The 22439-nt window shown below is 40.7% G+C and overlaps 1 protein-coding gene across 1 annotated transcript in view; it reads left to right on the top strand.

Annotated features, from left to right (window-relative positions):
• Positions 1-22439, top strand: part of SLC39A8 (solute carrier family 39 member 8) — a 70994-nt gene that overhangs the window by 9126 nt on the left and 39429 nt on the right. Inside the window, exon 2 of the mRNA XM_032400902.1 lies at positions 15240-15402. Coding sequence (XP_032256793.1) covers positions 15240-15402 — 163 coding nt within the window. The remainder of the gene's footprint in view (positions 1-15239; positions 15403-22439) is intronic.

The raw sequence follows: 22439 nt of genomic DNA, 5'->3' as shown, positions 1-22439 counted from the left end.
TTGACTTTGGTTTCAGTGTTAGTTTCCATGACAACTCTCACCTCTAGAGTCTTTTACCTTTTGCCTCGGCTTCCCTTTGATCAAACACTCCCGATAAATTCCTAAAAATGTAAACCTTAGGTGTATAGGCTAATGAGATAATATTGAGTATTTCAGCATGCATTGAAATTATGGACATTTCCTCTCCTCCAGATTACTTCTGAGGTTACATTTAGGAGTTGGCTGTATTTTATTATCCTTGTCCAAAATTTACATCACTCCTGAAATGTGAATGGTTGGGAGTTGATGTTCTATTTCTAGAAATTCATGCACTTGTGGTTTGAAGTTTAGATTTACTTCAGGATCTCTGTATGGGTTTTATAAGCTGACAGAATCCAGGGCCCTTCACGTCTAGCTGGCCTTATTAGTTGAAAGCAGGTAAGAGAACAGGGGCTGCTTTGGTCTCACTGGAATAAGTGAGAGATGAAAGGTAGCCCAGGCTTCAGATGAAAGGGAATGGGAATGGTAAAATCAGTAGGCCAATTCTGAGTTGGGTCACAGATTGATCCTGCTTTATATACATATTGAGCACGTGTGCAAGAAAACACAGTCTCTTTTATTAAGGAATGCATGCTATTGATGATACCAGCTGATTGAGTTTGTATATCAAGTCATCATGCTCTACGGTTCTCTTTGGATTAGGGATCTCAGAATTTAGGGATATTCTTTGCTTACTTCACCTACACACCTTGATAAGAAAAGCTAGACATTGGCTCTATTCCTAATCTTGGGATGAATGCCAGTTAAGGAAATATTATTTTTTTAATTAATTATTATTTTTTTTTTTTAGAGAGAGGGAAGAGGAGGGGGAGGGGCAGAGGGAGAGGGAGAGAGAGAATCTTAAGTTGGGCTCCATCTCACGACCCTGAGATCACGACCTGAGCTGGTGAGAGTCGGGTGCTTAACCGACTGAGCCACCCAGGCGCCCTCCTCCTTTTTTTTCCTTTTTTAAGGAAATATTCTGAGTAGGACCTTCACCTTAGGAGAGGAAGTGGGTTCTGTCTTAAGAGGAATGAAGCCAATATTTATTGAGTACTTATGTTTCAGGCACTGTGCCCAGTGCTTCCTTATACACCATCCCATTATCCCTCCTAATCTCACCGGAAGGCCAGTCTTAGCTAGGTTAAATACCTCACTCAGAGTCATAGCTCCGAAGTGGCAGAGTGAGCATTCCATTCCAGGTTGACTGGACTTCAGAACCTGTGCTCTTTCCCCTTTTGTTCCTCAGGCTGAAGAATATCATCCCAAGGAGGGGCTGGTTGATTTTCCAAAAATCCAAGTGTCCCCTACTGTCATCCATGTGCCTGGATATCAGGGTAGAACTGATGGGAGCTTCTTGTAGCCACTTGGACCTGTATAATCATTTGAAGTAGGAAGGTATTCTCTGCTGATATTACTCTTGTTTCAGTAAAACGAGAAAAAAGGTATTATTTTTTTCCCCTGCTGAAGTTGTCTCTGCAGGAGTCAGAGTTAGCTCTAAAACCTGATGTTAGTTCCTTCGCAGGCATTTTTCAACCTTACAATGTTATTTCCTGATTACTGGCATTTGATACTCAAAACAGTACTGTGAGAGAATGAAGACATATCAGTTTCCCCAGAAACTGAGACACAAATAAGTCATTTGGCAGAAGTCACCAAGTGTCCAAATCGGTCTGGGAGAACAGACATTCCAAGTTCGAATGCCCATTTCTTCTCATGGTTTGGGGCAGAGGCTGTGTTAGTGGGGCCCCTGTGCTGTGAATCCCCTGAACATGCTATGGTCTTTGTGCCCCACTTTCTGTATATAACTGGACAGTGGAAATATATGAATTTCCATTCCATTTCCGCACCTTTCCGTCCCTCCACAGCACATTGTGGTCTGGCTTGGTCTGGCTCTGACCATGCTTTCATGAAATTATCCCACAGGACCTTACCCAGAACCTTCTTACTGCTAAACACAATGGACGCTTCTCAGGCCTTACCTCTCTCTATTAGTGTTGGTGGTGTGGAGCACATCCTACTGGAAACACCCTTTCCTTGCCAGCAACTGTGTGTGCCTTGATTTTCTTACCTCTCTGCTTCTTTTCAATTTCAGTGTCCTTTGCTCATTCTTTACCTACTGATGTTCCTCAGGGTTCTGTCTCAAGTCCTCTTCCCTGTGATTTTACACACTCTCTCTGCACAACCTCAGTCTGTCCTGTCACTGGAACGTAAACATATTTCTGACTCAATCTCTCTAAACTCCAGAGTTCTCTCTTGTCTAATGGGGGTAATTTTACCTACTTGATGGGATTGTTGTGGAGATTAAATGAGTTATTGTATCTTGCCATTTTGTCATGTGCCTGGCATGAACTAAGTGCTCAATAAATGTCTGCCATGTGGCTACTGCCGCCCCCAGTCTTGCCCCGTGCTCTTCTCTGTGCCCCGTTCTGTGCCCCCTCTGTGCCCCTCTCTGTGCCCCACTCTGTGCCCCTCTGACCCTCTCTGTGCCCCGCTCTGTGCTCTGCGTTGCCACCAGACTTAATCTTTCATATGCAGATCTGATCATTACACCATCCTCAAATGGCTTCTCATTACTCTTAGAATAAAATCTAAGCACCTTGTCTGATATTTAAGGCCCTGCAGTAGTATTCCTACCCCCGTATTTCTCCAACCTTGTTTTTCCTTTTTCCTTTACATCTCAGCTTAGATACTGTTTTCTCCTGGTAACCTCTGACAGTCCCATAACTTTAGGGTGGGTTAATTATCCTTTCTTCTCATTAAGGGATCCCACCCTAGCCCTTATCAGCCCATCCTGTAGTTACTTATATTTCTATCCAAACCTGTAATAGTCTCTAAGATTTGGGAGCTTAGGGGCTGGGTGCATTTCAGTCACTTTCTCTATTTCTGTAACTAGCATAGTATCTGGCATTTAGTAGGTATTCAGGAAATATTTGTCGAATGAATGAAAACTTCCACCTTTCAACACTAAATTTTATACTAACGTAACTTTCTAAGTCAGCCTAGATGTCTCACTTAATTCAAGGTAAACCAGCTATTCCTTTATTTGTTGCAGACAAATTTTTAAAATAGTATAAAGGAAATAGTATGTTAAAATACAACCTGTATATCATTGAAGTAGAAGGAAATAATAGTTTTTATTCCTTCTAATTTGTGAATTTTGTCAGATTTTTTTTTCTCATTTAGACTTGGATTTTCTCCATAGCTTATAATTATAATTTCTAAGGCAAGTGGAAATGTTGCTGTCAGTATAGCTTATTTGTAGTATTAGGGCCACATCGAGCTGGTTCTGGGAAAGTTTCCTGGCATGAGCAGAGAAACAAATGTTTGGAAAATTTGGCTCTTCAGAGGTAAATGACTCTCAGGTTATCCAGTTGTATTTCTCAGAATTATACTCAGGTACTGTGTGCTAGTTTCTTTCTTTCTTTTTTTTTTTTAAGATTTTATTTATTTGAGAGAGAGAGAGATATTGAGAGAATGAGTGGGGGGAGGGGCAGAGGGAGAAACAAGCCCCCCAATGAGTAGGGAGCCTGACGTGGGACTCAATCCCAGGACCCTGGGATCATGACCTGAACCGAAGGCAGAAGCTCAACCGACTGAGCCACCCAGGCACCCTGTGTGCTAGTTTCTAATTTTTTTCATCCACCCTTACTTTCCTTAATCTGGCAAATTAATGATTGTTATACATTGAGCATCTTACATGTCCAAAGCCTTGGTAGGGGTTGAAGAAGATATAAAAAGAACACACACATCCTTTCTAGATCTTCATGTGATCTTATTAAAGAGATACCCATTTTCACGAATGGATGATAATACAAGGAAGCACACAGTGAATGCCAAAAATACTGTGGGCGTAGTAGTCTAGTGAGCATAGCAGTATTAAGCAGAGGAGGCGGGGCCCAAATGTTAGCACACATCGGAGTTGGATACTTTGAGAGGAGATACATCAGCATTCTAGGTGGGGGGGGGGGGCATGGGGTGCGCAAAGTCACAGTGAAGGTAAAATACAAGACTTATTAAAACTTTTTATTAGAATAGAGAGTTCAAATATGCTTTTGGATGATGGTAAAGAGAGTAAGGAAGATTGGAGACAGATAATTGAAGTTCTTCAGTGTTTGGACTTTAGATTCTTGGCAGAAGAGAAGTTTTTTGTTTTTGTGTGGGGAGCCATTTTGAGTAGAAGAGTGACAATGGCAGTTTTCAGCAGAAACCATCTTATGGGGATGTAGGATAAACAGGGTGAAAAGTATATTAGGTAAGATCAAATAGAAGCTCCCAACTTGTCAGTTAAGTGGTATATAGGGGTCTGTGTGTCATTCTTATGTGCCAGACTAAAGTTTGTGCCCCTTTGTACTCTTAACAATTATTGAGAACACCAAAGACCTTTAGTGTATGTGGTTTATATCTACTGATGTTTACTATTAGAGAAATTAATGTTGACAAAAATTTTAAATACTTATTTCATAGATTAAAAATAGCATTAATAAGCCCATACTATGTTAACATTTTTGATGAAAACATAACAGTATTCTCCATGACAAAAAATTAGTGAGAAGAATGACATTGTTTTACATTTTTGCAAATCTCTTTACTATCTGGCCTAGTAGAAGACAGCTGTATTCTCATATATGCTTCTGCATTCAGTCTGTTGTGACGTATGTCACATAGCCTCTGGAACACCCATTGTTCATTCATAAAAGAATGAAAGTGGAAAAGGAAAATGCTGTCTTAGTATTATTATAAAAATAAGTTTGACCTAATATATTCTCTGGAAGGGTTTTGGTAACCCCTAGGGGTCCCTGGATCACACTTTGAGAGCCACTGTGCTAAAGGCTTGTCATAAAATTGGGGCTGTGATGGATAAAGTCATTCCTTGTATGCAGAGGTAAGATGACTTTGAAGGATGAGCTCACTCCGGTGGCATTTGCCCCAGTCTTGCCTGGAGAACAGTCATACCTTCTACAACTTAATCCTGGAGGGACTGAGTGGGAGGCCTTTGGTGAGCAGTAAGGCCCAAAGACTTTTTGAGCCTGGCAGCAAATACAAGAAGGTCATCCTCACAGGTGTTGGAAAATAGGGTAGCTTCTGCCATCTGGAGGCAGGTCTGGGTCAGAAAGTCAAGAATCCAGACTCAGTGTCTACGCTCTGATACAATGCCAAGCTTTTAGAGGTGAGAGGGCCTTAAGAAACTGAATGTGGATGGGATAGAGCTGAGAAATGTGTCAATAGCTATGGTAAAATCAGAAACTTTGTAAACCTCTTTTAAAAAGTGTATCATGGCTTTAAAATTCCTTTTTCTTTAGTAAAATTAAAAAAAAAAATTCCAACTTGTCTTAATTGTGTTTGGAGGAACCTAGAAAAAGAGACTTAAGAAACTCCCCATGATTTAACTTTATTTTTCTAATTGAGATAGGAATACATATATATTGTCTAAAACTTTGGCAAATATTGTGAAACAGAAAGGAAAAAATAAAAGTCACACATAATTTCATCACCCCGAGATAAACACTGTTGATATTTTGAAGCATACATGTCCAGATTTTATTTAACCTTATTCATAGCAATGATGTCACTCTGTGCATATTATTTCATAATAATCTTATTTTCCTGAACAATGTGTCATAAAACAAGGTATCTTCTTTAAATAGCATATCTAGGAAAGGCCCTTTCTATCTTCTTTTAAGGAGTAGTTTGGAGAGTGAATGTGAACGTGTGCACGTATGTGTATGTGCGTGTGCAGGTGTGTGTCTGTGTGTGCATTCTGGGTGGGAATGCATCAGCACTCTAGTGCCTTCGGTAAGAAGTGTAAGAAAACTTGAGGGGAAAAATGGAAAAACGAATTGGGAAAACCGAGTCGGGAATCACTTGATTAGCCATTTCTTAAACTTAGAGATCACGTGTCTAGAATGTTTTTTGCTCAAACCTTAGAAAAGTCTGTCTTAGCTCGGTAAAATAGTATTGAGAAAACTTTGGAGAGGAAATTAAGAGGGGAAAAGTTCAAGAGAACATTGGTAAGTGTGACTCAGTGCACATGTGCATTGAGCAATATCAAGGAGGTTCGGAAATGGTAAGTACTCAGTTCCTGGTGACTAAGCTTTGGTCATTCCATTATTGCCTCAGTAACAAATCTGGAAGTGTGTTTTCAGTCACTCTTACTTTGAACACCCTTCTTCCAGTGTGCTTCTATGAGCCACTGCTTGTTAGCTTGTACAATCACCCTGGAAAGGATAAAGGCATGGGACTCCTCCCTTGTTCCAGGGCCAGAAGTGCCCCCCACCCCCGATTGTTAAACTCCAACTACCCTTCTAACATTTAAGTATTTAAGTTGTTCTTTTGGGAACTTTGGCTAGTTGCCGTATTTGAAACATTCTTATGTATTCTTCACTTTCTGCACTTGTTTACTTTTTCGTAATTTTGTTTAGGTTACTACTATGAACTTAAAATGTTTTGGCAATTGGGTTTTAAAAATACCATGAAGACGAGTGAGGAGGTCATTCATGCATTTACTCATTCAGTCATTCAACAAGTATTTACTGAACCCTACTGTGTGCCAGGCACACAGTATTATATTATTAGTATTAGTGTTCGTGAATACTGAGGTAAATATGATCTCAAGGATTCCAGAGGTTTCTCTCCCATCACATAATTATTTTGGATCTTCACTTTTTCCTTCTCTTAATATGTTCCTAACAATCTATGGCCACTTGTACTGGTCTCATGGTCCAGTATGGTTATGTGATGGTAGCTCGGGTGGATGAATTAACCAGTTGCCTTCTCTGGTTGAGTTGCAAAAACACTGACTTTAAAATAGTAACAGGGAAGCAAAGCATTCAAAATGGCACACACCCAGGTATTCTAGGTTTGATGAACTTGTTACAGGAGGACTTCAGGGTAGTGTCAGCAGCCGGGCATAGGTGGCAGAGAGGGTTGTGCCAGATTCTGGGCTGTGTGCTGCTCGAGTGTGGTCCTTGTGCCTGCCCAGCATTCCTGTTTGGCTGATGGGTAGGAGGGCTATTTGAAAGGCAAAGAATCACGACCATCATGCATTTCCTTCTTAATTCTCACCACGGTGAGAAAACCTGGCTCATGTTTGATTGTTTTTGAGATCTCTCTTTGGGTATAATGCTAAATATAATCTAAGAGTAATTTAACTCTATGACTCAAGTCACTTTAGGGACAACAAATATACTCCTCACCAGGGTCTAAATGGTTCTCTCTTTTATTATTTGTGTTCTTATCCGTGTTCAACCAGCAAAACATAGGGGCATAGCTGCAAGAGGATGGGCTTAGAAGTCAGAAAATGCTCAAAGTCGTTGGTCTGAATTCTGTCGTTAACAGTTATAAGTTGTTTCATCCTGGACAATTTACTTTTCTAAGACATGATTTCTTCATCCCAGATTTCTCCTTAAATCTACTTTAGTCATTGATGTGGGGATTAGACGACTATAGCTTTTCTGTGCTTCTCAGTACTCCTATAATAACTATGGTTTATAAAATTCATTTGTCAACTAATCACATACTTACTTACATTACTGATTTCTGCCTAATGTAAGTTTTTGTGGCTCCTGTCTTATCTCTCCAGCCAGCAAAAGCACTGAACGAACACTTCGGACTCAGCGCATGTATCTCGTTCTTCAGGAAGCCTTCCCAGACCTCTTCCCTCACAATAGCTCGGACATATCTTTACTATTCCCCTTCCTACATTGTACTATAGCTATAGTATTTGTATATATAAGTTCTGTCTACTGAATGGTGAGCTTATTGAAGATGGAACCATGTATTATTCTCAACACCTCTCAGAACACCTGGCCCAGAGAAGATGTGGATCGTCCTGTGTTTGGTGAATGAATGAATACATGAATGACAGTGAGGGAGGAGTGGGACTGGCTTTGACGAGAGTAGCACAGATGAAGATTTTGGGTGGATTCTTATGCAAACTCTTACCTGTCACATCTCTTCAAAGAACAGGAGATGAGTCATTCACTTGGGGTCTGGGGAAGGGTGAGTTGTTTGGCTTTCATCTCAGCTCCATACATGGAAAGTTCCAGAAGGTAGCTGTAGTTCTTGCTGTCAAACAACAGGTGTGCAGGGCAAGGCAGGGTAGAGGAGTCACTAAACGAAAAGGGGTTTAGACAGGGCTTTTTCAGATTTGGATTCTAGTTCCAATTTTACCCTGGCTCCCCTGGGGCTTGGTAATGAAATTTAAGGTTTGTGTGGCTCAGTTATTTGACATCCTAAACAACAGCCTGGACTAGGTGTTTCATTCTAATTTTGATTGTCCCTGAGTCTAAGTGCATTACAAGGTGCTCTCTCTTCCTACATTTACCCTCATAAGAGAGAACACAGCCACACCTAGCAGTGTTAGTTCTTACTGGGTTTGTGAATTGCTCAGCTTCCACAGAAGCACAATTCATGGAAAAACAAAATCTGAAACCATCTTTGGGGTGACTTTTGAATGGGATGATATTTTACTTCTGCTGTGGTGGTGAAGGCCTTGGCACAGTGGATGTGGGATCAGGTGGTCGTAACGTTCTGTATTGTTTAATCTGTGCCATTTGACTAGAGAAAATAGCCTATGTGTTGAGAAAAGGAGGAATGGAGAAGATTTTATTAAAGAGTGGAAAAGCTTATCTTTTTGTTTTCCCATAGGTTCTGGATGTAGCATTCATTTCCTAGCTTTGAAAATGTCTTTTGAATGATTATATATCAATCAAGACTCTTTCATTTGTAAGTGAAAAAACTTAATCTTAATTAGCTTAAGTCACAAAGGCAGTTCATTGTCTCGGTTCACTGGAGTCAAGCTTTAGGCACAGCTGTATCTGGGGGATGAGCGATGGTATTGGAAACCTGTCTGTCTCTATGCATTAGTTCACCTTTTTCATGCTAGAAAAGTGGCCTCAGGAAATCCCAGACTCATAGCAATCCTAGTCAAAAAAGATTTTTTCCAGTTGCTCTACCAGACAGTGGGCAGGTGTGGGAGGTTCCCTGGTCAGCCCCAACTACATCACATGGAAGGAGGCTCCCGTGGCAGGAAGGTGGTCTGTTGCTGATGATGGGGATCTCGGACAGGCAAAAACAACAGGCATTCACTACATTTTACTGACCTAGATGATTTCTTCTGTTTGGGGCTTATATTACTCTTTCTTGTTCTCTGGCTCTCTTTTACTGCTTTTGCACAAACGATATATATGTTCCCAAAGCTTTCTCTTCTTTCTGTGCTCTGTCTCCTGATGATCTCCTCCCCTCCGACTCATCTCTTATCTCCTCACAGAAGACAGCCCCGTCCTTATCTCTGGCCTCTACCTTTCTCAGAAGAAACTCCCTCATTATTTCTATCTGGTGTCCCACAGGCATTATCACTTAAAATGTCTACAACCAAACTGGCAACCATCCTCCCAAATGTGTTTCTTTTCTGAGGTCCCCCAGTCACACTGGTGGCAATATCCTCTGTCTACTTTCTCAGAGGTCTAACCTCAAAGTTGTTTTTGACAATTTCCTCTGCATATCATTTCTCTCTTATAGGAACTTCCCTAGTTCTTTATCATTATGTTTCACGAATTTATCACTTTTTCTTTGGTTTTATAGATATGGGTGTGAGATTTATTTCTGCCACAATTATTAGGTTTCTTGATGGAGGGTCTTAGGACTTACTTACCTTTGTGCGATTTTTTTCTTGGTTGTCATCCTTTAGCTTCCCCACCTTCCCCTTCTCCCATCAATATTATACCCAGATTTTATGATTCCAGAAGTATTTGTGGGACGAAGGAAAGCATTTATGCAATGCGTAGTACAATTACACGGTTATGATACTAGTAGCATAGTACAACAGTAGTTGAAGCGGTAAAGACAGATTTTATTCAAGAACTGGGCTCAGTTCCAAAGACATCAACGGACAAGTGGGGATTTATAGCTGAGGATCAGGGTGGGGGTCAATGAATGGAAAATTACTATGGGGAAACATCATGGGTGGGTGGGTGGGATTTTGGTTAAGCAAACTTAATAGGATTCTTTTTTTTTTTTTTAAAGATTTTATTTATTTATTTGAGAGAGAGAGAGAGAATGAGAGAGAGAGCATGAGGGGGGGAGGGTCAGAGGGAGAAGCAGACTTCCCGCTGAGCAGGGAGCCCGATGTGGGACTCGATCCCGGGACTCCAGGATCATGACCTGAGCCGAAGGCAGTCGCTTAACCAACTGAGCCACCCAGGTGCCCCTAAACTTAATAGGATTCTTGCTGAAGGCAGACCAGGGTGATCAAATATCAAGGATGGAGGATTCTCTCTAAAGTAACTTAACAGGATTCTTGCTAAAACCGGACAGTGCAGGCCCTATAAGGATGGACGCAAGACTGAGGCCTCATGGGCTTAGAGGAGTCTGATCAAAGTTTAGTCAAGGACAGCCCCTGTATCATTTTTCACGCTGTGTAATTTCAAATCTTACCTGACTCTTTGGCATTTATCATAAGCAGGTTTTAACTCTACAAAATGCTGGAGGAGGAAGTTGCCTTTATCATTCAACCCTGCCCCGTCCCCTCCCTGCACCAGCATTTCCAGAAAGATATGTCTGGGAAGGATGCAAAAACAGCAAAAAAACCCCCAAAATTTCTGATTAGTCAGAATTGGTGAGGAAAAAGGAGTAGGGGAAGTAGAAGAAGAAATGCATGGAACTCTTTGGTTAAATGGTTTTGAATATATGAGATCTCGTGTATGATCTGAATCTCAACCCCCTTACCTCTACTACTTCCTTACTTTGGCACCTCATCTACAGAAGACCCATTTGAGATCCCCTTAATGTGGCAAGAGACTCAAGGAGTTTAACTCAGACACTGAGAAAATGTCTTTAAGAAAGACGTCAACCCACTGAATACTAGGGTATCTGCTGGTTGGAGTTTGCCTCCTGTAACACAAAGCTCAAAGGGCCGCAGCAAGCAGCAGGGTGGTACCCTCGAGAATAGAGGTGTTGTAAAAACAAATAGATGTAAAGAAAAAAGCTCAGTACATAAATGTAAAGCAGATGGTAGAAAAGCTCAGGAAGTTTTATTAAGACACATACTATTCAGGCACATCATCCTGGATCCTTTCACAAAGAGACCTTGTGGCTCCTACTGGTTTCATAATTTCTTCCTTGTTTGTTGTGGAGGCGAAGGGGTATGTTTGAGAGGATGTTTGACCTTCCTCAACCGTTCCACCGGTTTTGTTGTCACCTCACTGTTCAGGCACTGGGCTCTCATCCTGTTTGTCCCTGCCCTGAGAAACACCGCCCTTTCTTAGACAACTGCTTCCTTTGTTGCAGGTTCAACTTTGTTAAATCAAAGCATTATGGAAATTGAGATTGTAAAGCCAAATAGGTGGCTGCATAAAGCTATTGGCATCCCACTTGCTGGTCGATGGCTATTTTATTTTATTTTTTTATTTATTTATTTTTTATTGTTATATTATGTTAATCACCATACATTACATCATTAGTTTTTTTTAAAGATTTTATTTTATTTATTTATTTGAGAGAGAGAGAGAGTGAGAGAGAGAGCACAAGAGGGGGTAGGGTCAGAGGGAGAAGCAGACTCCCTGCCGAGCAAGGAGCCCGATGCGGGACTCGATCCCGGGACTCCGGGATTATGACCTGAGCCGAAGGCAGTTGCTTAATCAACTGAGCCACCCAGGTGCCCTACATCATTAGTTTTTGATGTAGTGTTCCATGATTCATTGTTTGTGTATAACACCCAGTGCTCCATGCAGAACGTGCCCTCTTTAATACCCATCACCAGGCTAACCCATCCTCCCACCCCCCTCCCCTCTAGAACCCTCAGTTTGTTTTTCAGAGTCCATCATCTCTCATGGTTCATCTCTCCCTCCGATTTCCCCTGCTTCATTCTTTCCCTCCTGCTATCTTCTTCTTCTTTTTTTTTTTTAACATATAATGTATTATTTGTTTCAGAGGTACAGATCTGTGATTCAACAGTCTTGCACAATTCACAGTGCTCACCATAGCACATACCCTCCCCAATGTCTATCACCCAGCCACCCCATCCCTCCCACCTCCCACCACTCCAGCAACCCTCAGTTTGTTTCCTGAGATTAAGAATTCCTCATATCAGTGAGGTCATATGATACACATCTTTCTCTGATTTATTTCACTCAGCATAACACCCTCCAGTTCCATCCACGTCGTTGCAAATGGCAAGATTTCATTCCTTTTGATGGCTGCATAATATTCCATTATATATATATATATATATATATATATATATATATATATATATATACCACATCTTCTTTATCCATTCATCTGTCAATGGACATCTTGGGATCTGAAGGGGTACGTGCACCCCGATGTTTATAGCAGCAATGTCCACAATAGCCAAACTGTGGAAAGAGCCTTGATGGCTATTTTAAATAAATCAGGCCTACCATTAATTGAGTTTTGCCATACTGCTAGGATTCTGTGATTATTCTGTCCTTATTCTCATAAAGCAAGGCCTGGAGTTTTTTTTTTTTTTAAGTTTTTATTTAAATTCCAGTTAGTTAACATACAGCGTTATATTAGTTTCAGGTGTAGAATGACAAGTGCACCCCTTAATCCCCATCCCCTGTTTTCCCCATACCCCACCCACCTCCTCTCTGGTAACCATCAGTTTGTTCTCTAGAGTTAAGAGTCCGTCTCTCAGTTAGGCAAAGCCTAGAGTTTTGTTGTCTCTCCACCTCCTTGTTCTTTCTGGACACTGAGCAGTTGCCACTCTCAAAGTATTCTTATCCATGACCACCTGTCCAGCCAAAATTTCTACACAGACGCTTCACAGATCGTCAAGACTCCAAGCTGTTTTAAAGTACTGATTATATGTTCCTTTGGCTACACGAGCTTTACCCCCAACTGTATGGAGGAGAGTGTCTTTAATGATGTATGAAGCGCAATTAAAGCATTTTTGAGGGCAGTGACTTTCAAACTCTTCACTGCCATTTACGGTAAAAAAAATGCATTTTACGTTGTGATCCAGTATCTCTGTGCATGCTATGTAACTGGAGCAAAAGTTTCACTAAATAATACTTACTCTTGTGATGTGTGGTATGCTCTATAGTTTCTCTTATATTTTTTAGCTCCTTACAAAATGCTGACTGTGACATTGTAAGTGGATTTCCTGACCCACTAACGAGTCACCATCTGAGTCTGAAAAGAACTGCTTAACAGCCATCAAGTTTTAGGAAGTCTTAGTATGTTAATTCTGAGAAGACTTTGGAAATTATCTATGGGCAGCTTCCCCTTTTTATCCTGGGTTAGAGTTGGAGGAACTTGAAGTCCAAGTAGGTAAGACTTCCTTGTAGGGAAACAGGGCCGTTTTATGTTTATGCTACTGTAGCCATTCACTCCTGGAACCATGCCATGCTGTGTGGGCAGTTTGACCACATGGACTCTAATTTTTGAGTCTAGCCATTATGCTCCTGGGTGGCTTCATGGTAACAAATAAATTATTCCCACTTTCCTTCGCCCAGTAGAGCTATTTTCCCCCTCCTTTAGCTTATTATCCCCCTAGTCAGCCAAAGGGAAGACTGTGAATGGAGCATTGAGAGTGGTGAGTCTCCTCTTCTAGGGATGGTACACATCTATCATTGTCATGAATCCAAACCCATTGTCATGGCTTGAACGTAATAGCTTTAAGCACATACTTAGGCATTAAAAAAACAAAGAAAGAAGTCTAAATGTGTACTTTCTTTAAGGCATTTGCAATTTTAGTTTTGACACGTGCACACATCTTGGTGTATTTGATGTTTTTTCTTCTTAATAATCAGTAGTGATCTTTTTTTACCCACATCTTAAATTTTTAGTTTCATTGTTTCTGTTGTAAAGGGAATCACAGAGCTTCAAGGTCAAACAGTTAACATCAACTTTTGAGTTCTCAAATGCCATTCATAGAGTGTTTGTCAGCTTGCGCTGCCGTAACAGAATACCGTCAACTGGATAGCTTAAACAATGGAAATTAGTTTTCTCGCAGTTCTGGAGACTGGAAGTTCAAATCGAGAGGTCAGAGGGGTCGATGTCTGGTAAGGGCTCTGTCTTTGGATTGCAAATGGCTGCTTTCTAGCCGTCTACTCCCATGGTGGAGAGAGAAAGGGCAGGCAAGCTCTTCAGTGTCTTTTCTTAGAAGACCACTAATCTAGTTGGACTAGGACATCATCCTCATTACCTCATCTAACCCTAATTATTTTCCAAAGGCCCCAACTTTAAATATCATTATAATAGGAGGTAGGGCTTCAATATATGAATTTTGGGAGAACACAGTCCAGTCTGTGGCACAAAGCCAAGTAAAACCTTAGTGGGGTTTAAATATTGGCTGAAGCATGCAAAGAACTTTTCTGAATTGTACTTATTAAAAATAGACTCTTCTGTTTGAGAGAATGGATATTTTTCACAGTCTGTAATTCTTACGATGATTACTAACCACAGTAACACATTTAATTTCTTTTATATTCTCAATAATGCAAGTATGTGGATGATAGTTTACAGTTAAAATATGCCCAAGAATAAAATGATACCTTTAAAAAGTGATTTTCATAAAGAATTTTTTCCTGAAAAATTTTATTAATAGTTAATGAATTTCTAAACAGCCTAGCACTATTTTCAAGACCTTATATAGTAGAGAAAAGCTACCCACCATCATTGAGAACAATACATATTTTAGCAAATAACCATATTTGCTAAAGACATACTTTAAAACAACTATTATATGTTGGAATTCTTATTGCTGTCTAGAAGCATGGATGGGTTTCTTAATTAAGAAACTGTAAAGGAGCCAGGTGTTTGTCTACAAGAAATGTCACAGAGAGTTACTCCAATAGCCTACACAAAATATCCAATGTAAAGACAGAGAGGAGAGATTGAGAATATAGAATCCTCTTAAAGCTTTTGATTTGAAAGCTATTGGTCTACTTTTAATGTTTGTAAAGTCCTTGGAAACCCCCAAACCAGTTCTTACCTTTTCTGCTGCCATAGGTAGACTATTGATCAAGAAGGATTTTTTGTTTTGTTTTGTTTTTTGTTTTTTGTTTTTTTTTGCTATTTTTTTCTTGTTTCTAGGTTTAAAGAGGTACAGACTGTTTTAAAATTTTAGGGCTTTTGTGCAGAGTTAGTGCTGTGTGTCTAGATGAAATATTCTCTGTCTCTTTAAAGTATCTTTGCTGGCATGCTTTTACTATGTTAACACATACATGTTTATTTTGTTTATCCTGTTTCAGTGTCTATCAGCTGAAGAGATCTTTTCCCTTCATGGCTTTTCGAATGCTACTCAGATAAGCAGCTCCAACTTCTCTGTCATCTGTCCAGCAGTCTTACAGCAACTGAACTTCCATCCTTGTGGGGATCGGCCCAAACACAAAACAAAACCAAGTATTTCCGAAGGTATGTTGGAAGTTTTTTCTTCTGTTTGTTTGAAAAGTCTATAGGCTGGTCCGAAATTAATTAACATGCTTCTTTCTTTGCTTTATTGCTTTTAGTTAATGTACAAAAGTACTTATATTCTGAAAGTATTTAGAGCAAGAATAATTAAAACTCATTTAAACTTCATGAATTGTGCTCTTCTATTTGTGGAGTCAAAATTACACTTGGTACTGCTTAAAAACTTTGTAAAACTCAATACTTGACTTCATTTTATTATTTTATTTATTATTTTATTTATTTATTTATTTACCTATTATTGGTTTTTTTTCAGAGAGAAAAGGAGAGAGAGAGAGTGAGTGTGGGGTGGGAGAGGGGCCAAGGGGAAGGGAGAGACTCTTAAGCAGGCTTCATGCTCAGCACGGAGCCCGATGTGGGGCTTGATCTCATAATCCTGAGATCATGACCTGAACCAAAGTCAAGAGTTGGACGCTTAACCAACTGAGCCATCCAGATGCCCCCCTCAATTCCTGATTTTAAAAAATATATGCTTTGGGGCGCCTGGGTGGCTCAGTCGTTAAGCGTCTGCCTTCGGCTCAGGTCATGATCCCAGGGTCCTGGGATCGAGTCCCACATCGGGCTCCCTGCTCAGCGGGAAGCCTGCTTCTCCCTCTCCCACTCCCCCTGCTTGTGTTCCTGCTCTCGCTATCTCTCTGTCAAATAAATAAATAAAATCTTTAAAAAAAAAAAAATATATATGCTTTATACTGTTCATGTTGGATTGTACATTCACTATTTGGCTCATAAGTGATCAATTTCCATTACCTCGTGCTTATCATATTATTTTAAAAACTTGTCCATTTATCCATAATTTTCAGTAAAGGGATAGCGAATAGCATGGTTCTAGATTAAATACTAAAGTACTGAGTTATTACTGCTTTAATTTTCGTAAATGAAAGAAAATGCCAGTGACTATTTTAAATGCCTCTAATCGTATTGCCATCGATGTTGGATTTCAAAGGGATAACCTGCTGCAAAGAAATTTTAAAATATAAGAAAACAAGTGCATGCTTACTATATAGTTCACATATTTAAACATGTAGAAGAATTCTTTTGCAAATGAAATAAACCACTTGTTCAGGGGGTCTGTTTGCCCCCCTGATCTATGTGCAATTTCTTGGTATCCTCAAATTGTTAACCTGACCCACATGGATATTTTAATTCTCATCTGTTGGTACATTGTTCATTCAATAAATGTTTATTGAATGACATGCCAAGCACTGTTCTGGGCATTGGGGATTGAGTGGTCAACAAGAAAACTCCCTGCCCTTTTAGGACTTACAATGTAATGGAGAAGAGAAAGAATAAACATTTATACAAACAAGCAAATAAATAATAGAATTTCAGGGTGATAAATACTATGAAGAAAATAAAGTAGGTAAGGGATAGAAGGAGACAGTGGGTGAGTGTGATTGTTGATAGGTCAGAGGAGGCCTTTCTGATGACATTACATTTGAGCAGAGTCCTGACTTAGGGTAGGGAGAGGACCGTGGCAAGATCTTTTCTGGGAAAAGAACATTCTTGGTCAAGGGAACAGTCAGCATAAGCTTGGCGATGAGCTTGGCGTATGTAAGGAACAGTAAGAAAGCATGTGTGTGTGGAGCATAGTAAGCAGGAGGAAGAATAGAAGGAAATGAAGCTCGGGGCCTTGTAGGATACAGTAAGTTGACTGGATTTTATTCTGAATATGGTATGAAAACACTGTAGGGCTCTAAACAGGGCGGTGGCACATGATTTTGTTTGGATTCGTAAAGGATTATTCTACCTGCAGTTTGAAGAACAGATTGTAATGGGGTAAGAGTAGAAGCAAGGAGATTAGTCAGGAGGCAGTTCCCAGGGGTTGGTGCTCAGGATGATGGGACATGGACTAAGGTGGGAGAGGTAGAAGGGAGGGGAAGTGATCAGATCCAGGATGGATTTTTTTTTTTTTTTTTTTTTTTTAAAGATTTTATTTATTTATTTGACAGAGAGATAGAGAGAACAAGTAGGCAGAGAGGCAGGCAGAGGGAGAGGGAGAAGCGGGCTTCCCGCAAAGCAGGGAGCCCGATGTGGGGCTCGATCCCAGGACCCTGGGATCATGACCTGAGCCGAAAGCAGCCGCTTAACCAACTGAGCCACCCAGGCGCCCCACAGGATGGATTTTAGAAACTGTGTTAGAATGGTTTGCCTCTGGTTGGATGTGGGGGTTGGGAAGAATGAATCAAGGTTTGAGCCACTGAAACTGGAGAGATGGATTTGCCATCTCCCAGGATGGAGAAGACCGGAGGAGCAGTTTCTTATGGGGGAAGCAAGTGGTGAGGATCGGGTGTAATTTTTCACATGGTCAGTTTGAGACATTGACACAGACCCACAAGGAGGGATGTCCAGTAGGCCGTGCATACACACATTTAGTGCTCAGACCGCAGGTCAAGGCTAGAGACTCGTCGGCTTAGAGATGGCATGTGAAGCCACTGGTCTGAGTGAGCACATCTATACTGAGTATAGAAGACTATAAAGAAAGAAAAGATAGGGGCGCCTGGGTGGCTTAGTCGGTTAAGCATCTGCCCTCGGCTCAGGTCATGATCCGGGATCCTGGGATCGAGCCCCGCGTCAGGCTCCCTGCTCCGCGGGAAGCCTGCTTCTCCCTCTCCCACTCCCCCTGCTTGTGATCCTGCTCTCGCTGTCTCTCTCTCTCTCTGTCAAATAAATAAATAAAATCTTTAAAAAAAAAGAAAGAAAGAAAGAAAGAAAATATAGAGAAGAAAAGGGACACCTCAACAAAGGGAGTGCTTATTCTACTGACTTTTGGATTCCTTTTTGTATATATGAATACTTTGATCTCTCTCTGAGTAACAGGAATTACAACAGTGACAAAAATATTGATAATAGCCAACTCTTATGTAGTACTTACTGCGTGGCGGGTACTGTTCCAAATACTTGACCTGTGTTAACTCATTTAATCTTCCTACAACTATATGTAGGTGTGGGAACTGCTGTTCCTATTTTACAGCCAAGGAAATGTAGGTCCAGAGAAGTTTCAAGTCTTTTGCTCAAGAGTACACAACTTGTACATGATAAAGCCTGGTTCAAAACCCAAGCTGTCTCAACTTCAGGATCCACTTTCTCTTTTATATTCTATATTACATACATGAAGAACAGAAGGCCCCAAACATACTTTATTAATATAGTTAGCAATTTTGTGAATAGCAATAATTTTACAACTAACTAATTGTTTAAGCAAATATTTTTCTAGATTGTATACTAAATAGGAATATGTTTGTATTTCTACAAGTTTGTTTAATATCGTTTGCATTTTATATTTAAAAGTAAATTCAGAAAATGCTTTACATATCAACACTTAATAGTAGTATAACGTATGAAAAGCATAGGTTCTGAAGCCAGCCCACCTGGGCCCAAATCCCAGCTCTATAATTTTCCAGTTGGGCACATGACTATGTCTTTCTGCCTCGGTTTTCTTATCTAAAACAGTACCTTTATCATAAGGTTGCTATAAGGATTAAATAACTTAATATTTGTAAGCATGTAGAATATAATATGGAATGTATTTAGGCCCTATATATACATCTGTTAAATAAAATATATCTACCATGTACATGATTCTGGGCATAGGAGATGAAGCTTCAGAAAAAGCAAGTCCTCTACTCCGTGCAGGTTAGTGACTGACCTTCAAAAGTGTTTTTAACCTTAATTCCTAGGTTTCCTCTATCTCAGGAACCAGGAGGTAGGATCAGGGAATTGGGAAACAGGAATTGAGAGCATTTCAGGGTCAAGACTGCAAAGTCATAAAATGGAAAATCAATAGTTCTGAATTACAAGATCAGACAGGCACCAAATATTTGGACAGAGGCCCAATAAAGACAGAAATGCCGTGTAGGGTACACATTATCTTAGGAATTGAAATGGGGCTGGAGTGGGTGGGACAGGGTAGGAAAAGAGAGAGAAAAATTTCTGGAGAATTAGGGAAACTGGTAAAGTACTCATTATTACTAATCTGTTTAATTTGACACTACATTGCCTTTATTGGGCGTACTCACTTGTATTTTAAGATGTGCAGTTGTGTGCAGCTGTGTTGAGCAATTTATTTAATATCTCTGTGCCCCAGTTCTCTCATCTGTAAAATGGAGATAATTATAGTACGTTCCTTGTAGAATTATAGTATGTTCCTTGTAGAATTATAGTATGTTCCTTCTAGAATTATAGTACATTCCTTCTAGAATTGTAGTACGTTCCTTCTAGAATTGTATCAAATGAGTTAATATTGCAAATGCCTGGAATAGTGCCTGACACAGAGAAGGAAGACTATGTGTTCACTCCTCTTATCCATGTGTTCATAGGTTCACTCCATTCCCTGCTCCCTGTGTAAGCCTATTCTTTTCCCACAAATAAATTATTTTTTAAGTAATGAAAAGCCCTGGATTCTTGATGTAACATTCACTTAATATAGAGTCAATCTTGAGTTCATTCAAAGAAGTGAAAAACCAAAGTAAAACTATTCAAAGGAGTCATGATATAAGGATTTTATAAACATGGTACGTGGTCCAGTTACTTTTTTATTTATTTATTCTTTTTATTACTTTACGTTAATCACCATACATTACATCATTAGTTTTTGATGTAGCGTTCCATGATTCATTGTTTTGATCAAAGAGCCATGGAAGCCTGAGGAGCAAGGGGCAGCTGCCTGGAAGAGCTAGGAAAGCTTTAAAGAAGATGTCTTGGAGTCGGCTTAGAGAAACACGTGTGAGTTTCTCAGGCAATGAAGATAGAAAGATGTTTTCAGATAAAGAACCACAAGTAAAGGTCATTCTGTACTTGGAAAGCATTGTGTTAGCATAAAGGCCATGTTGAGAAGTGTGCAAATAACCCTGGAAAAGTCGTGTGGGAGTCAGTTTATGAACAGTAGTCTCGAAAAGGAGCATGAGATGATCCAAGCTGTGTTTTAGGGTTGTAAGTCTGGTGGCCACGTCACGTAGTGGGAGGAAGACTGTCATAATGCATCCAAAGAGGAAGTGAGAGATGATGAGGGCCTGAACTCAAGGCATTGGCAATGAGGACGGAGAAGCTGGAGTGAGAGATGTCTCAAGCAAAATTGATAGGGTTTGGTCGTCAATCATCTATGAAATTGAGAAATTGAAATTGATTCTAACGTTTCTGCTATCTACGGAGATCACAGATTTCTCAAGGGAAGGTGATGTGTTTCTTATGTGTATGTGATTTTGCCTCAGTTTGGTACTCAGAAACTTCTTTGCATCTTTATGTTAGGTTCAACATGTACGTATCCTGTCTACTTGATGAGATTATAAATATTTGTTGAATGAATGAATGCGTGTAGGCTAGTGAAGGGATAGAAGGCTATTCGCGTTAAAGGAAACTACCACATCACTACACCATGGAGGGAGAGGTGGGATTGCGAGCTTTCTCTAAGTGGAGAGTCTGAGGGGAGTAGGTAGTATTGTTTTAGGTGATAAGGTAGTAAACAGGAATGAGGTGGACCTTCATGGTTCCAATGAAATGACTTTGCAGGGCCTGGTCAGGGATCTGGAACCGATAGGAAAGCATCTGGAGAAGATAAAGTCACGGTCAGTGCTGTGATGATTCTTGTGGTAACAGTAACATTTACTTCCTGTTCGTTTTATTTGGTATGCAGCATAGACGACCTGTACTGCTTTGTGCGTACATGTGCCTACTCATTTCCCCGTTCCCCAAGCAAAAGATCCAGGCTCCTTGTTGGCAGGAACCATGGTTCGGTCTATATGCGAGGCTCCATAAACATTTGCTAAGGTTGTTTATTTGTAGATAGAATCGCTTGAACTAGAATAGTGGTGAGCAACCTTATATTCATGAAGCACAATATAAAATATCTACAGTTTTGCTGAGTCCCTTGGTCTTTTTAAAAATTAGAATACCTCTACACGAGTAATGAAGCATATTGCTAACATATGTCAGCTTTGGAGCCAGACTGCCTGGGTTCAAACTCCAGCTTTCCCTCTGCATGACTTGGGCAGCTCACTTGAACTCCGTATGCTTTGGTTTCCTCAACTGTATGAAGGAGGTTATAGTAGTCCTTACCTCACAGGGTTTTGTGAGGATCAAATTCATGAATACATGTCAGTTTCCTTCTTTCTTTCTCTTTTTTAAATTTTATTTATTTATTTGACAGAGAGAGAGAAAGAGAGAGAGAGCACAAGCAGGGGGAGCAGGCAGAGGGAGAAGCAGGCTCCCTACTGAGCAAGGAGCCTGAATCGGGGCTCGATCCCAGGACCCCGGGATCATGACCTGAGCCGAAGGCAGACGCTTTATGAACAGAGCCAGCCAGGTGCCCCGCCCCTACCTGTCAGTTTCTTAGCACAGCAGCTGGCAACGGCAAACACTCATAACCCTTAGGTGTTGCTACGGTACTCCGTTGAGAGTGTCAATGAGAAAAGGGGCCTAACATTTAAAAATGTTTTCTGGGCATTTTAAAGAAGCGACAGTGCAGAGGCAGCTTCCTCATCTTTCACACTGTCCTTCGTGTGCTGTGTGTGGGGCGCAGGCAAAGCCAGGTGTCGCGGTTCCGGGGCCCAGTGTATGTCAGCCCGCACTGCCATCCGAGGCTGTCCTGGCTTCACCGGCACGCTTCACTGGCGCTCCCACGGTGTCCTTAAACCAACCCCTCGATAGAGGATAATCAGGAGGAAACTGAGGTCACACATGCCACTAGCTGTAAAGCTTAGGATAACGTTCGTTCATTTCACTGTAAGCAATATTTATTAAGCACCTATTGGGTACCAGGCCTTAGGGATAGAGAGTCGAAAGACTCGCCACCTCCGTCTGTCACCAGAGTCCTCATTACATAGGGTATTTTCGCCCTAATCTGGGCTCGACGGGGCGAGTTGTGCAACACAGCTACTCTCTGGTTCCCACGTGCTCCCCTCCTGAGTGCTCACTGCACTGGGCTGAGTCCAGGTCCTGGAGGCCCCAGCTGGAGGGCCAAGGTGCTGCCTTCCCACGGAGGTGCACTC

Source organism: Phoca vitulina, unplaced genomic scaffold (genome assembly GCF_004348235.1).
Source record: "Phoca vitulina isolate PV1807 unplaced genomic scaffold, GSC_HSeal_1.0 scaffold3, whole genome shotgun sequence".
Classification (NCBI taxonomy): domain Eukaryota; kingdom Metazoa; phylum Chordata; class Mammalia; order Carnivora; family Phocidae; genus Phoca; species Phoca vitulina.
This window is presented reverse-complemented; position numbering and strand designations above follow the sequence as displayed.